This window comes from Piliocolobus tephrosceles, chromosome 13, assembly GCF_002776525.5.
Source record: "Piliocolobus tephrosceles isolate RC106 chromosome 13, ASM277652v3, whole genome shotgun sequence".
NCBI classification, from domain to species: Eukaryota; Metazoa; Chordata; class Mammalia; order Primates; family Cercopithecidae; genus Piliocolobus; species Piliocolobus tephrosceles.
This window is the reverse complement of record NC_045446.1, coordinates 43,879,677-43,896,476: the sequence shown is the minus strand read 5'-3', so window position 1 is coordinate 43,896,476 and position 16,800 is coordinate 43,879,677. Positions and strand designations below refer to the sequence as shown.

Genomic DNA, 16,800 nt, shown 5'->3' with positions numbered 1-16,800 from the left:
CAAATATACAAGAAAAAAACAAACAACCCCATCCAAAAGTGGGGAAAGGATATGAACAGACATTTCTCAAAAGAAGACATTCATACAGCCAACAGACACATGAAAAAATGCTCATCATCACTGGCCATCAGAGAAATGCAAATCAAAACCACAATGAGATACCATCTCACACCAGTTAGAATGGCAATCATTAAAAAATCAGGAAACAACAGGTGTTGGAGAGGATGTGGAGAAATAGGAACACTTTTACACTGTTGGTGGGATTGTAAACTAGTTCAACCATTATGGAAAACAGTATGGCGATTCCTCAAGGATCTAGAACTAGATGTACCATATGACCCAGCCATCCCACTACTGGGTATATACCCAAAGGATTATAAATTATGCTACTACAAAGACACATGCACACGTATGTTTATTGCGGCACTATTCACAATAGCAAAGACTTGGAATCAACCCAAATGTCCATCAGTGACAGACTGGATTAAGAAAATGTGGCACATATACACCATGGAATACTATGCAGCCATAAAAAAGGATGAGTTTGCGTCCTTTGTAGAGACATGGATGCAGCTGGAAACCATCATTCTTAGCAAACTATCACAAGAAGAGAAAACCAAACACCGCATGTTCTCACTCATAGGTGGGAACTGAACAATGAGCTCACTTGGACTCGGGAAGGGGAACATCACACAATGGGGCCTATCATGGGGAGGGGGGAGGGGGGAGGGATTGCATTGGGGAGTTATACCTGATATAAATGATGAATTGATGGGTGCTGATGAGTTGATGGGTGCAGCACACCAACATGGCACATGTATACATATGTAACCTGCACGTTATGCACATGTACCCTAGAACTTAAAGTATAATAAAATAAATAAATAAATAAATAAATTATATTGTTAAAAAAATATATGTAACACAGTGGGTATAATAAGCTATCATTTGTGTAAAAGAAGGAAAAACACATATTGAATTGTAATATGCATAAAATTTTTTTTAAAGCATAGGAAATATACCTGATAGTTAAACCGTAATTCTGTTGCCTAGTGAGAAAAAAAATTAGTGTTCAGTATCATCGATTCTTAATTCTAGTTTTATTTTTCTTAGGATAGTTTCTCATTACTCAGAGGAAAATCCAAGGCACTCTGTGATCTGACCCCTGCCTCCACCTCCAAGTGACCTCTTTCTGAACCCAGTTCAGCCACACTGGCTATCTTGGCTTTGCCTGGAATGTTGTGTCTTGCATTTAATATCCTCCTGACTAAAATGCTCTTCTCCTAGATCTTTGCATGACACCCTCCTTTATTCAGTTCTCTGCTCACATGTATCAGAGAGGTATTCTCAGACCTAACTAGAATGGTAAAAGAGTGTATCTTCTCTCCCCTGCTCTAACCTCTACTCTACTTGATTTTTCTTACTACTTGACCTTATTTTATATTCTTTGTCTCTCTCACAAGATTGTATGTGCCATTAAGACAGGGATTTGGTCTTGTTTGTTGCTATACCCCCATCACTGAAATCAATTCCTGGTACATAATAATGCTTAGTGAATACTTACAGTATGAGGGCACTGAAATAATTTCCTATTTTGGGACAAATATATATGATTTTTTAGGCCATTGATAGTGAAAGATTTAAAGCACTAGTTTTCAGTAATTTCACAGAATAGTGTACCTAGAAGGATTTTGCTAAATGCGTTTCCTTGGTGACTTGTTTTTGTTTTTACTATGAACTAAGCAGGCTTCATTATATTCCAGGGAAAACCATGTTAAATTCTTGATTTAAATAATTGCTCCCCACTTACCCCCAATAGCATCTTGAAACTTTTGGTTCTAATAAATACTTTTCTTTCACCAAGAATTAAGTTTGCAACTTAAACTCTCAAGTTACTGAATTTTGACAGCTAACTTGTTTTCATTGCACTTTCTTGTTAAAATGGGCTGAATATTTGATTTTGGGAGTGGGAAGGATATAGTGATATTCCGTATCCTTGATTACTTTATAACCCTTTTCAAATTGTATTGGGTCAAGCCATCCTGCTTAAATTAATTCCTGCCACTCAAACTTGAAGAAATTTATTTCTGTTAAAATGTAGAATTACTGAGCCTAAAATAGAATATACGTACAATAGGGAAATTAAAAACAATAATTCTCTCTTAAATCTGTAGATATAATTTTTTTTATATAAAATCTCTTAAATTAAGCATTGTTGGGTCTGATTACAATAGACTATAGCCAACTATACTGTTATTAATTTAAAACAGCTCATAGTAATGATATCTTCAGTTTTCCCAAATAGAAATTACCGTATTTGCTTAGTTTAAATTTTTTTTTGTTTTGAGATGGAGTTTCTCTCTTGTTGCCCAGGCTGGAGTGCAATGGCGTGATCTTGGCTCACCGCAACCTCCACCTCCCAGGTTCGAGAGATTCTCCTGCCTCAGCCTTCCGAGTAGCTGGGATTACAAGCATGTGCCACCTTGCCCAGCTAATTTTGTATTTTTAGTAGAGACAGGGTTTCTCCATGTTGATCAGGCTGGTCTCAAACTCCTGACCTGAGGTGATCTGCCTGCCTCAGCCTCCCAAAGTGCTGGGATGACAGGCGTGAGCCACCGCGCCTAGCCAGTTTAAAGTTTATATTGTGATCTTTTCCTAGCCAGAAAGATCATAATATATGAATAGAATTGAATATAGAGACCTTTTTGATAACATCTCTTTTTTTTTTTTTTTTTTTAATTACCCCAGGTAGTTTTGGATGTTGGGTGTGGGACTGGAATTCTCTCTATGTTTGCTGCTAAAGCTGGGGCGAAGAAGGTTCTTGGAGTTGATCAATCCGAAATACTTTACCAGGCAATGGATATTATAAGGTACATATAGTTTAATGCTTCATTTAAGTTTATTTTAAAATTTAATGATTATTTAATGATTTTCTTGTCTTTAGTAGCTGTCTAAGGCAGACTAATGACATTTGTCTTTCAGTAAAAATTCACTCCAGAATAATAAGATTTTTTTTTTTTTTTTTGAGACGGAGTCTTGCTCTGTCGCCCAGGCTAGAGTGCAGTGGCCGGATCTCAGCTCACCGCAACCTCTGCCTCCTGGGTTCACGCCATTCTCCTGCCTCAGCCTCCCGAGTGGCTGGGACCACAGGCGCCCACCACCTCGCCCGGCTAATTTTTTGTATTTTTAGTAGAGACGGGGTTTCACCGTGTTAGCCAGGATGGTCTCGATCTCCTGACCTCGTGATCCGCCCGTCTCGGCCTCCCAAAGTGCTGGGATTACAGGCTTGAGCCACCGCGCCCGGCCCCAGAATAATAAGGTTTTAAGTTGAATTGAGCTAGACACATTTGAGCTATGCTGCTGAATAATCTTTTCACAGTTCACATTGATGAGGATTATTTTTATATAGTTCTCTGGCTTTCTGACTATGGCTATAAATATGCTAATTCTAATAATGTGAAATTAAAAACTTGATACTTAGGGTAATACTGACAGGACTCCCTACTTACTAATATATTTATTATATGTTAGTAGTATTTTCTTTAGCAAATACCAATTATACTAAAGACTAAGAGTTATTTGTCTTTTTCTTTTGTGACAACACTAGTCCATGTACCTCCTTCAAATTAAGTAAATTCCAAAGTTGCTAAAAACAAGGCAGAGTGGATTTAGTTTATTACCCCCTAAAACTTTTATTCTCTAAAACTCTCTGTCTTTTGAGTATTTAGCTGGGTTGATTTTATAGTTGGCTTATGACCTAGTAAGAAGGCCTTTATTTGAAATCCAGCTGACACAACTGAATTTCTTTCCCTATGTGCTTAACAAAAGCACCTTACATTTGGAACTTAGGAGTCATTTCCAGAATACGTAATCAATAGGAGGCTTCTCATAGTAACTTTTAAGTGATTCTTCAACTTACACTGCTGTTCCACTCTTAAGATTGATTAATGTTAGCCGGGCATGGTGGCTCATGTCTGTAATCCCAGCACTTTGGGAGGCTGAGGTGAAAGGATTGCTTGAGCCCACGAGTTCACTCTGTCCTCTATAAAATATGTTTTAAAATTAGCCAGGCATGGTGGTGCATGCCTGTAATCCCACCTACTTGGGAGACTGAGACAGGAGGATTGATTGACCTGGGGAGGTAGAGGCTGCAGCGAGCCATGATCGTGCCACCGCACTTCAGCTTGGGTTACAGAGCAAGACACTTTCTCCAAAAAAAATTTTAAAGATTTGATTAATGTTGATCTTTTCTGATTAGTTTAAAAATTTAAATATTATATAAAATATTTAAAGTTGTTTAGATTTTATTTTGTAACTAGAAGGATAGTGTTACGGTTAGAAGAACAAGTTTGAATCAAGCTTGGGATGGAGTCCTCACTCTACCATTTAACTAGTACTTGGAACTTGAATTAAAGTACATCTAACGTGTTAGAAATCTCAGTTGTTTCACTGTCAAACGAAACTTACAAGTTTCGTTTGTGGTTGTAAGTAAGATGCATAAGTTATAAGTAATACGTATATATAAATCAGTTTGGCCTATTGCCCAGCACGTAGTAAATATTTTGAGATGCGTAAGTTATAAGTGAGATATACATATAAATCAGTTTGGCCTAATGCCTGCCACATGTTAAATATTTGGAGCATTAGCTATGGTTATTATTAACAAATACCAAATCAGTGTTAATGGAAAAATTGCCCTGAACTTGTTAGGGTTTTCGTAGATAATGGTTTGTGGTTGTGATTTTTGTATTGGGATACACACACACACACACACACACACACACACACACACGTTGCAATTGCAATTATAGAATTGCACATACTTACATATCGATAGATATCTAGTCAAGCCTTTTCTAGTTCTTATGATACCATTAAGTACAACATGGTCATTTTGGGGGTTCCATAGAAAGTACCCTCAATTGCTTATTCATTGCCATCCAAACAAATATGAGAACCACTGTCCCAAAGAAGAGATTGTTTTAGAAGAATTCTCAAAATTTTATTGTTGATAGTAAAATTATGATGAGCTATTTCTACTAGAATTTCTAGTCTTATGACAGCTATTTCTATTAGAATTTCAAGTATATTTATGAATTAGTCAGTTTTTTTTCCTATAGCATGGGACTAGATGTGCTCTCATTTTAATTTCTCAACTCTGTGAAAGAAATGGAAAGGAATTATAATACACTGTTTCATTTTATTTTACAGAAGTCCTGATTCCCATTGTCTTTGTAGAAACATGATTATATAATGATTATACCTAAAATTCATCGTTTATAATATTAATATTTAGTGCTAGGGTATACAGTGTCTGATAATCATGTTAATTATTAGTAGTGGTCATATGCTTGGCTTGGCATCAATGCCTCAAATAATATTTTATGTTTGGGTGGTTATATTTCATTTAGGACATTTATTGCAGCTATCTTGTCAAAATGTGACTCACTTTTTTGTCTTCTTTCTATTTCACAATCTCTATTCTCTTATACCATAAAACGTCAAACTTTAGTCATACTCTGTACTCACTTACCTCTCTTGAACTCTGTTCTCAACTTCTCTGATACTTGTCTGTTCTTGCTTATTGGAGCTTTCTGTAACATCAGTCAGTGAAAACAGCTCTTCTGGTTAGCAGGCTCTAAGTTGTCCTTATCCCTTCTGAGGCCCTTTTCTCTGTCAGAAGTCTATATACAGCAGAATATCTTCTGTTAAACTCCACAAGCCTACATCTATAAAAGGCACTTTAAATTCTAAAAGATAGATATTTTTAAAATATACAGTCTTTTATTCTTTCAAACACATGCAACTTGACAATCCTTGGATTATGTTTAAAATAATTTTTGGCTAGGCATGGTGGCTTAAACACTTGTAATCCCAGCACTTTGGTAGGCTGAGGTAGGAGGATCCCTTGAGACCAGGAGTTTAAGACCAACCTGGGCAAGATAGCAAGAACTGTCTTTACCAAAAAAATAATAAATACTACTACTAACAATTTTTATCTCCTTTTTATTTAAAAAGGTGATCTAGCATTTCTAAAGAAATGAGTTTAGAATAGGATACATTTTGGTTATTATTGTAAACTGACAGTATATCAGGCTTTAAGGATTAGGCTGGCTCTTCTGAGGTTGCAGACATGAATAAAACAATATAGATTTTCTGAGATGTTATGTTAGTAAGGGCAAATAGGTCTTAAAGTGAGATATGGAAGAGAATGAGAAATTGTTTCTTATTCTTGCTGTCATACTTTGGACTCTGCAGTGAAAGATCATTTCAGCAACATAAACTTACCTAAGGATAGCAAAGCTATTCAGTTGCCAGACAATTGTATACTGTGTTTATTACCCTCAGGAAGCACAGGTAGCTTCTGTTTAATATTTTTACCATTGTCTTGGCTGCCTTTGGTTTCTCATTGACACAGCTAGGAAATAGCTCATTATTCAGACTTTCAGATGTTACTGCAGAAGAGTTTTTAGAAGGTTGATCCATCATATGGCCACAATGCAGTACACTCAGTCTCAGTATGACATTAAAGATGCAATCTTTTATATTGCCTGTATCTAGAATACTGTTAGAAAGGAAACATTAAGGAAAGTCTAGAGAATATTTTGATTTATTGTCATGTTTATGTAGGTGTCCTTCTCTAGACATGAGGACAGGAGATTTATCCTCATCTTTTTATCCCTAACACCTAACAAAGTGTCTGATACATATAATAGATGCTTAGTTAAGGTTTTTGAGTAGAAGTAAAGTATCTTAAGGTAATGATTTTGAAGATGGTGGTGGTGGTGGGGTGTGTGTGTGTGTGTGTGTGTGTCTGTATGTGTGTGTGTATTTTGGAAAAGGATTACAAAATACACCAGCAAAAATTCTTGAAATAAGGGATGCTACTTCATATTTTGTTTCTAAATTTAATAGAAATAACAGAAATGTGAATTAAAGCCAAAGAGAAATTTGAACCACTGATGAGGCTAAAATAGTTTTTTAAAAAATTTGTTCTTCAAAAGCCATAGAGCTCTGGTGAAGGTCATGCAGGTGATCAAGACACCTTACAGGGAAATTAAATTTATTTCCTCCATGTATTTCCTAGTAAACCCCGAAGCCCCCTTAATTTCTGATTCACCTCAGTGGTTCTGTCTTTATGCTGTACATTCCATGAGCACCCACTAGTTCAGTGATTTACTGGAAGAACTCACACAATTCAGTATAAAGCTATACTCACAGCTAAGATTACAGAAAAGGGTATAGGGCAGAAACAGCAGGAAAAAGATACCCACAGGCAAAGAGGTCACAGGCAGACTTCCAAGGTATCTCTCTCTTTTTACACAAGAGTTACACAAGAGATTTACTCCCCAACTTCATACCTCAGAGGCACACGTGAGATGTCTCTACCTAGGGAAATTTGCTTGAGTCTTAGAGACTGTAGTTCTTAAAGCTAGTGGGTCAAGTAGGCATATTTCCACCATGTGACCAGCCATGGTATATACCCAAACCAGGTAACCAGTGTGCATGATGAATCTTTATGTTTACTTTAAACATGTCGTCAACTTGCTTCATCTAAACCTATTGCTTCAGGTAAATGGAGTATCATCATTATTCTGCAATCATATGAGTGACCTAGGCATTCTTGTTCTTAGAGTTTGATCAAGAATCTTTGCCATGGCTATAGAGATCTAAGCAAGAACTGAGTAAAACAAAACAGATCTGCTACATTCACTCATTTTTTCCAAGTTGTAAACTTGGCCTTCATACTTGACATTTTCTTCCCCTTTACCCAACATACCTGTTGGAGACAGAGTCCTGTTGAGTATCCTTAATGTTTCTCAAATGTGTCTCTCGTCTATCCATGATGTTTCTCATGCGTTACTTTACATTCTTAGATCTCTCACCTGAACTAATGCATCTGCACTTAACTGGACCAGTTGTTTGTCTTTGCCTCCCACCACTCTCCTCTGTTCTCTGTAGTGCAGCCAGACTGATTTCCTCACTTGATTCTCCTCTACTTTAAATAAAAAGGAAGAAAGGGGGGGAAAAAGATATTTTTGTATTGGGAAGATGAAAGAGGATAAATTACATGTGATTCTATTATCAGAGACCACTATCAACATTTTGGTATATTTCTTGCCACTCTCAAAAGCCTTAGGTCACAAAGATGAAATCCATAGAAATGTAAACTTTACCGAAATATCAGCTCCCCGTGGTGTGGCAGAAATTTTTCTTTTTTTCATTCATTGATGTGTCCCAATTACCAGGAAGGGGACCCAGCACATCCTAGGCATTCAGTGTAAGTACTTATTCAATGAATGAATTAATTAATCAATTTTTAAGATTCAGGACATCATATATTCAAAGCTAGGTAAATCATTATCACCAAAGCCTGCAACCCCATTGTTTCCGATAGATTCCAGATGACTGTTTTTATCTTTTTTCACTTTATTAGAACTGAGTTATTGCTAATTTCAAACAATAAATGTCCTCAGTGTTAGTAATTCCGCAGCTACACATTTGTTAATAAAGATGATACATTTGGGAGGGAGCAGCTCATAGAATAGCTTTGTTATGGTTCCAGGTCTATGTCCCATACCTTCTTGGTAGTTCATTCCTTGTGGGATGTGTGTAAATCTGCCTCCAGCTTCATATGTTTAAGAATTCTTGCTTTTTGTTGACATTTATTAATGAAGGACTAGATATTTTAATAAAAGTAACTGGTATAGGTTTTATCTCTGAGGGGATAGATGGAGACTGGTCAGTTTACAGTTACCCCAGTAATGTTTTAGTCCCTTTATCACTCCCACGTTGTATACCTCTTGACTCCAGTGGTTTGTGTTGTGAAGAATGGCTCCACGTCCACTATCATGCTCGCTGATGTGTGCACTGAGTACTAGGTCTTTCTTCACAGATTTACCAATATAATTTCATTCCGTTTTTTCTCTCAAGTAAATTATGAGATTCTTTGGTTCTTTGGTATTCCCTTCCAAAATCTCCATGTATTTATCCGTGTCTTACATTTTATATTATTGTCATTTCACTGTGTTTAGGGAGCAAAAGAAAAATAAATATGTATACATCGATGATATATTGAAATGAAAGTAAATGAATAGTATATATTGTATCTTTTATATCTATTAGGATATTCCCTTCTTCTCCCCCATAAGCTATCATCCATATATTCTAGGTGAACTTTACATGTGTTTTATCACTAACTTTAAATACATTTGATTAGGTATTCATTGTATGAACTCACATGTACTATCTGTTGCTTGCTTGTCTGTCTCCCCGCTAGACCATCTTCTTCCTTAGAACATAGACCATATCTTGGCCGGGTGCAGTGGCTCAAGCCTGTAATCCCAGCACTTTGGGAGGCCGAGACGGGCGGATCACAAGGTCAGGAGATTGAGACCATCCTGGCTAACCCAGTGAAACCCCGTCTCTACTAAAAAATACAAAAAAACTAGCCGGGTGAGGTGGCAGGCGCCTGTAGTCCCAGCTACTCAGGAGGCTGAGGCAGGAGAATGGAGTAAACCCGGAAGGCGGAGCTTGCAGTGAGCTGAGATCTGGCCACTGCACTCCAGCCTGGGCGACAGAGGGAGACTCCGTCTCAAAAAAAAAAAAAAAAAAAAGAACATAGAACATATCTTTTACCTAAATCATGTAGGGAAAACGTAGATTGAAAATTTAATCCCGTATTTCTTGTTCCAAAGATCCTGAAATGACTCTTCATTATCTTTAAGTAAAATCTAGACTTAAAGATAAGTCTTAGCATTACCTCTAAATATCCCCCAACTATGTCACTGTATACTATCTCTTGTTGCTCTAGTCATACTAAACTGTTCAAAGTTCTTTAAATTTGCTTCTCTCTCTCTCTGTCACGCACACACACACGAGGCAGTTGTGCACACACACAATCCTCCTCTACCCATACCCATACACATCTTTGTGTATACTGTGTCCTTTCCTGGCTAAGCTCAGATGTCACTTAGATAAAGATTTATCATATGAGCTTCCATAGTCCCCAATCCTATTTACTATTCTGTCTCTCTTAGACCATACCCTTAAGTGCATGGACTGTGTCTTTTATCTCTGTATGCTTCGTACAAGATAATTAATCATGATGATGTCCCTGTATCATGAAGTGAAAGTTAAATTGCTACTTTTAAGATAGGAAATAAGATAGGAACGTATGTGTTCTAACAAAAATTCCCCTCAGAAAAAGTTGATAATTTCATTTTTATTGGATTATTTAACAGAATTACTTAAAGATATACTTTTTATTACCTCGTCGTATTTCTTTACATTAGAATCATTCTAGTTTTTCAGTAGGTGTTTCCAAAGATAAAGATTCATTTGGCTTATATTGAAGTAGGGTTTAGTGAGTAGCCACTTGAGAAAACTAAGTAAAATCTGTATATTTTTTTTCACGAATGGAAAAAATCAGGTGGTGATTAACAGTCTTATGAAAGGTTATCTGTGTTGATGATACCTGTTTTAATACAAAACTGATGGGAATTATAAGGCTTTGTCTTTTTTCCTGTGTTTTCCCTTAAATCATAATCTTTCTTGTTATAGTCATATTTGAACAACAAATAATTACTGATGCAAATAGGATTATGACTTGTAGCAGACAGTAAACAGGCCTAGCAGATGGTCTCTTACAGAACACAGATCTTGTTTCAGCATAACCATTCTGAAGATATTTTTAAGCAATGGGAACATTTTTCTCTTTTAAAAGAAGCTTGCCTTCAGTTTTCTTTGAAGTGTTTGTCATTGGTAAAGCTTTAATGAGTATTTCAGTAAGCAACAAGCAACTATAGCAGTTTCATTAGAATTTTATTAAATACTGTTTTGAAAAAAAACTCATAAGCATTTCTTTAAAACTTTTTGTATGAAATATAACATGTAAAATGAGTACATAAAACATCAATAAACATCAATAAACATGTTTAATATGCATAAGTATCCATAAATAACAAATGAGATTAAACATATAGTAACCATTACCCAGGCCAAGAGAACTTTGCCACCAATTCAGAATCCCACCCACCTCCACTGCTCTTTCTCAATCAGATGGGCTACTATGAACAATTCTATTATGATCTGGTTTTACATGTGCCCTGGTGCACACATCTAGGGGGTGTATACTTACAAGTAGAACTGTGGTCCTTAGGGTATACATATCTTCAGATTTCCTAGATATTGCCAGACTATTTTCCAAAGTAGTTATACCAGTTTATCTTATACATATAGTATGTAGCAGTTCTGGTTGGTATTATTCACCTTTAAAAAATGTTTCCAATCATTTATGTAGCAGTATCTCATTGCAATTTTAATTTTTGTTTCTTTGATTACTAATGAAACTGAGCACCTTTTTATGTGATTGTTAGCCATTTGGATTTCCTTTTTCTGTGAAATATCTGTTTATGCCTTTTGCTCAGGTTTCTTTTGAGTTGTGTCTTGTTTGTGTATTTGTAGGCAATCTATATATATATATTGGATTTGAACTGTTGATAGGTTTTATGTAATGTGAAAGTCTTCTCTCATTCGTGTTTGCCTTTTCACCCTCTTTGTAATATCTCTCGATGAATTGAAATTCTCAGTTTTCATATGGCAACATTCTTATTTATAGTTGCCACTGTTTGTGAGTTGAGTAAGGAATCTGTACCTTCACTGAGGTTATAGAGGTGTATATTCTTGTAAATGCTTTATAATTGTGCTTTTTACACTTAGGCATTGATTTTTGTATATGGTATGAAGTGGTGGTCCACTTTTATTCCTTTTCTTGGTATTGTATTTAGATGACCCAGTTGTCCTGGTCCCATTCATTAATCTTTGTACTTATATTATCATTTTTATCAAGAATCAAGCATCATTATATGAGGCCTGTATAACCTTTATACTAAAACTCCACTAAGGCAGTAGGACCAAAAATCACAAGTCACTCATTCATGAATACAAATGCAAGAATCCTAATAAAAATATTGGAAAACTGGGCCAGGCACAGTGTCTCACGCCTATAATTCCAACACTTTTGGAGGTCAAGGTGGGTGGATTACTTTAGGCCAGGAGTTCGAGACCAGCCTGAGCAACATGGCGAAACCCTATCTCTACTAAAAGTACAAAAGTTAGCCCGGCATGGTTGCACATGCCTGTAATCCCGGCTATTTGGGAGGCTGAGGCAGGAGAATCACTTGAACCCTAGAAGCAGAGGTTGCAGTGAGCTGAGATCATGCCACTGCACTCTAGCCTGGGTGACAGAGCAAGACTGTGTCTCAAAAATAAAGGAAAACTGAGCAATAAATTGGGAAGTAAAGTTTATTCTAGGAATGGTTAAATATGAGAAAATCAGAAAAATCTATTGAGTGTGTCTCAAGAGATGCAGTATAAAAGTCTGATAAAATTTAGTATCCATTCAGTGTATCTATGTATTTAAAACCGTTAGCAAACTAGAGTTAGAAAGCAGTGTCCCAATATGATAAAGAACAGGGTGTGGACGAGTACCTGTCAGTGTCCTGTTAGGAACCAGGCCACACAGCAGGAGGTGAGCAGTGGGTGAGTGAACATTATCGCCTGAGCACCGCCTCCTGTCAGATCAACGGGGGTGTTAGATTTTCACGGAGTGCAAACGCTAACGCTGTTGTGAACTGCATATGCAAGGGATCTAGGTTGTGCATTCCTTACAAGAATCTAATACCTGATGATCTGAGGTGGCAGTTTCATCCCAAAACCATCTCCCACCCGCAGGTCCATGGAAAGATTGTCTTCCATGAAACTGGTCCCTGGTGCCAAAAAGATCGGGGACTGCCGATACAGAGTATCTATAAAAACAAAACCTACAGCCAGTATCTTGATGAAGCAGTGAAAGCATTCTCTTTAAGTTCAGGAATAGGAGGACAAGGATACCTTTCATCACCTCTTCTATCCAACACCATAAAGGAGATCCTAGCCAATGCACTAATATGATCAAAAGAAAAGTATAAGAATGGGGTATGAAGAAACAAAACTGTTTTTGTGATGTTTGTGTATGTTTATGAATACAGACATTAGAAAGAAGCTATAAACAAATTACGATAAAAGTATCAAGATGCTGAATACATAATTAATCAGAGTTTATTATTATTTTTGTTTGTTTGTTTGTTTGTTTGAGACAGGGTCTTACTTTGTCATCCAGGCTGGGGTGCAGTGGCAAAATCATGTCTTACTGCAGCCTTGACCTCCCAGGCCCAAGTGATCCTCCCACCTTGCCTCTCAAGTAGCTGGGACCACAGGCCCATGCCACAATGCCTGCCTAATTTGTTTATTTTTTGTAGAGACTAGTTCTTCCTATGTTGCCTAGGCTGGTCTTGAACTCCTGGGCTCAAGCAATCCTCCCATCTTGGCCTCTCAAGGTGCTAGTATTATAAGCAGGAGCCACCACGCCTGGCCTATTGTTAATATTTTTAACCTCTTCCCAGACAATGCAAGGACATTAAGTCACTTTAAATGGAAAATTCACCCTGGGGGATGCACATCCCCCAATAAATGTTGGCTGTGAATCATGGGTCAGCTGTTTTAATTTCTTCCTCCCCACCACCTTCTGACCTTGATCATTATCTCCTTTCCATATATTTCTCAGGTGTCTTTTTGTTGTTTTCTGCAATCACTTATGCAAAGAATAAGTCTCTAAAAACCCTTAATGACCACCAGGATTTGACCTGTCCTCTATAAAGGTTGTTAATAATTTCTTCGTAGAACCCTCATCTAATTTCTCTTTTTTACATCGTTTTTCAAAAACCATTGAGTTCTTCTCAATGAGCTGGGTTTTTTTCCCCTTGTCCTTTCTTTCCTCTCATTGATTTTCCTTTTCCTTTCTATGTTAAAAACTTTATGTGGGCCTCATGCTTGTTAACTGAGCCAGTCAATCAGATAGTGCCTCCTGAATATTCTCTTGGCCTCCTAATTGTAAGATTACATAAAGTATATGAGAATGGAGAGTTGCTAATTTCTACATACATCGTCACCTCTCTCCATAGCATTAAATTTTATTGTTATAAAGCCAATCTAAGTTCAGTTGTACTCCTAGCATGCCTACTCCTTCAGAAGGACTGTTTGCTTTATATGTGGGGAAGAGAGTATGGCAGTTACCTCTCTTGGGGTAGGTATGCTGCAGTCCTGCTTTTACTCACTGTAGCAGATTGGTTGTCATACCACCTGGAAGAATCTCTTCACAGCCACTTGGGGATCAATCATCAATCCAGTTACCCCTTCTACTCAGCAGTATATGAAGTAAGTGATGTGTTTCCCTGTTTGTTAATTCTGAGAATTTATGCCAGTAGTAAATGTTGAGAGTTTATGCCACTAGTGAATCACCAGGATTTTCTGGTATTTCTCTGTAAAACAGTTTCTTTTCTTTTTTACTGAATACTCTCAGAACATAGTAGTCCCCAAAACTTGTCCTCTAGCTGTTTGCATTGTCTTTGTGGCAACTCATAGTTTTAAGTTCATTACTTTCCTAGTGAATACTTCATCTTTCCAGGTAGATGTAAAGCATAAGAAGGTCTTTCAGTGAAAGGAAAAACTCTCTTGCCACAATTTCCTCTTTGAAAGGACTGACATTTATTAGAAACCAGTAACAGCCAGAGAATGGGATTTTTCACTATCTTCCCCTCTGCATACTATTCCCTATCAGTCCACTAGCTAGTTCTCTAAATCTTGCCATTTCCTACCAAGGTTAGGTAGGCAAACATCCTAGGATTCAATCCTCTGCCAGTTTTTTTTTTTTAAATTCCTTTTTCTGGCTAAAGAAATCCTTTAGCCTTTGTGACTCATGGGTCTGCAAGAGAGTCCTGCACACAGCACCATTCTGAGCTAACATAGTTTCAAGTCAGACACACATGAACCTGATTACCCAATATTACCGAGAGAGATTACCCAGTTTTAAACTTTATTAATAATTTCAAAGGTACAGGCAATCAGGAGACTCAGAAGAAGTAGGGATTAATCTGGCACATAGAGCGAGGCTTCTTACTGTGTGAATTGATAATCCATCCACCCCATTTGCAGACCTTTTCTACTCCGGGCCAGAGATCGTGTAGCTCATATAGGGAAGGAAGGACTAAAGCAGCTGCTCTTAATATCCCAAATCTCTTAGTCTGGACTTCCTGATTCCCTCTATTATATGGGTAAGATCTCTGGTTCGTGTGAGTTAGATTTGACACTCTGATCTATGTATTGACTCACTGCATATATCCATTTGCTTTTCTCATTTCTTCCTTTTTCCCTGACCATCTAGGACCAGTTTTCTTCTTGAACTAATTTTTTAGTATTTCCTTCATTGTACATTTATGTCAGTAGCCAAACAGAATGTTGTTTGTTGGTCTGAAACGTATTTTGCCTATAATTCTAGGAGATATATTTCTGTACATACAGAATTCTTCATTGGCAGTAGTACAGGAGTTGGTAAACCTCAGTACATGGGCCAGCTACCTGTTTTTGTAAGTAAAGCTGGAACACAGCTGGGCCTTTTTGTTTATATATTGTCTATTGCCTCTTTCACACAGCAATAGCAGTTGAATAGTTGCAACAGAGATCATATGTCCTGCAAGTCTAAAATATTTTTACTTCAGCAGTTTAAGAAAAGGTTTACCTGGTTCATTGGTGATATTCTACTATCTATGGCTTTCATTGTTGCTATTAAGAAGTCACGTATCAGAACAATTGTTACTCCATTGAAGACAATTTGCCTTTGTTGATTTTTTGCCTCTGATTTGTTTAAGTGTTAAAGATTTTTAAAAATTTAGTCTTGAGATTCATTGGATTACTTTTGTCTGTGGCTTAAGGCTTTTTATCAATTCCAAAAAATTCTCTTGATCCCAGGAATTTGAGGTTACAGATCATACAACTGCACCTAAGCCTGAGTGACAGAGTGAGACACTCTCTTTAAAAAAAAAAAAAAGGCCAGGCACAGTGGCTCACGCCTGTAATCCCAGCACTTTGGGAAGCCGAGGCAGGTGGATCACGAGGTTAGGAGATCGAGACCATTCTGGCTGACACGATGAAACCCTTTCTGTACTAAAAATACAAAAAATTAGCCAGGCGTGGTGGCGGGCACCTGTAGTCCCAGCTACTCGGGGGGCTGAGGCAGGAGAATGGCGTGAACCCGGGAGGCAGAGCTTGCAGTGAGTCAAGATCGCGCCACTGCACTCCAGCATGGGTGACAGTGCAAGACTCCATCTCAACAACAACAACAACAAAAAAATTGATATGGGAGTGCAAATGATCAAGAATAGCCAGAAGGATTTTTAAAAAGAATAAACTTTAAGGATGTACACTATCAAATTTCTTGGCTGAATTTAAAGCTATAGTAATCAGGAAAGTGTTATATTGGCATAAGAATACACATCTAAATTTGGGGGGCAGAATTGAAAGTCCAGAAATAAATCTATACATACATGGTTGTTTTTGACAAAGATATCAAAGTAATTCCATAAGTTAGTGATAGTTTTCCCAACAACGTTGAAACTATCGCTGTTGATAGTCTGTCGAACAAAGTTTTTTCAACACTGTATCAATAGTTATTGATATGGGGGAAAATGAACAAGGTACATATGGGAAAATTAACTGAAATGAAAACAGAAGCATTTAAGGAGAAAACATAGGTGAAGTATTTGGTATAGGCAAAGATTGCTTAGATATATCACCAAAAGCATGAACCATAAAAGAACAAAATGATAAGTAGGTCTTTATCAAAGTTAAAAACTTTAGCTCTTCGAAATATACCATTTAAAAAATTAAGAACCAAGCCACAGTATGGCAGAATTATTCACTGTA

The 16,800-nt window shown here is 37.1% G+C and overlaps 1 protein-coding gene across 2 annotated transcripts in view; it reads left to right on the top strand.

The window, feature by feature from the left end:
- PRMT3 (protein arginine methyltransferase 3) overlaps positions 1-16,800 on the top strand; it is a 131,647-nt gene that overhangs the window by 26,858 nt on the left and 87,989 nt on the right. Inside the window, exon 9 of one of the 2 annotated variants that reach the window (XM_023191503.2) lies at positions 2,749-2,870. The exons of the other annotated variant lie outside the window; for it this stretch is intronic. Within the exon in view, the coding sequence (XP_023047271.1) occupies positions 2,749-2,870 (122 nt within the window). The remainder of the gene's footprint in view (positions 1-2,748; positions 2,871-16,800) is intronic. 2 annotated transcript variants of the gene reach the window in all.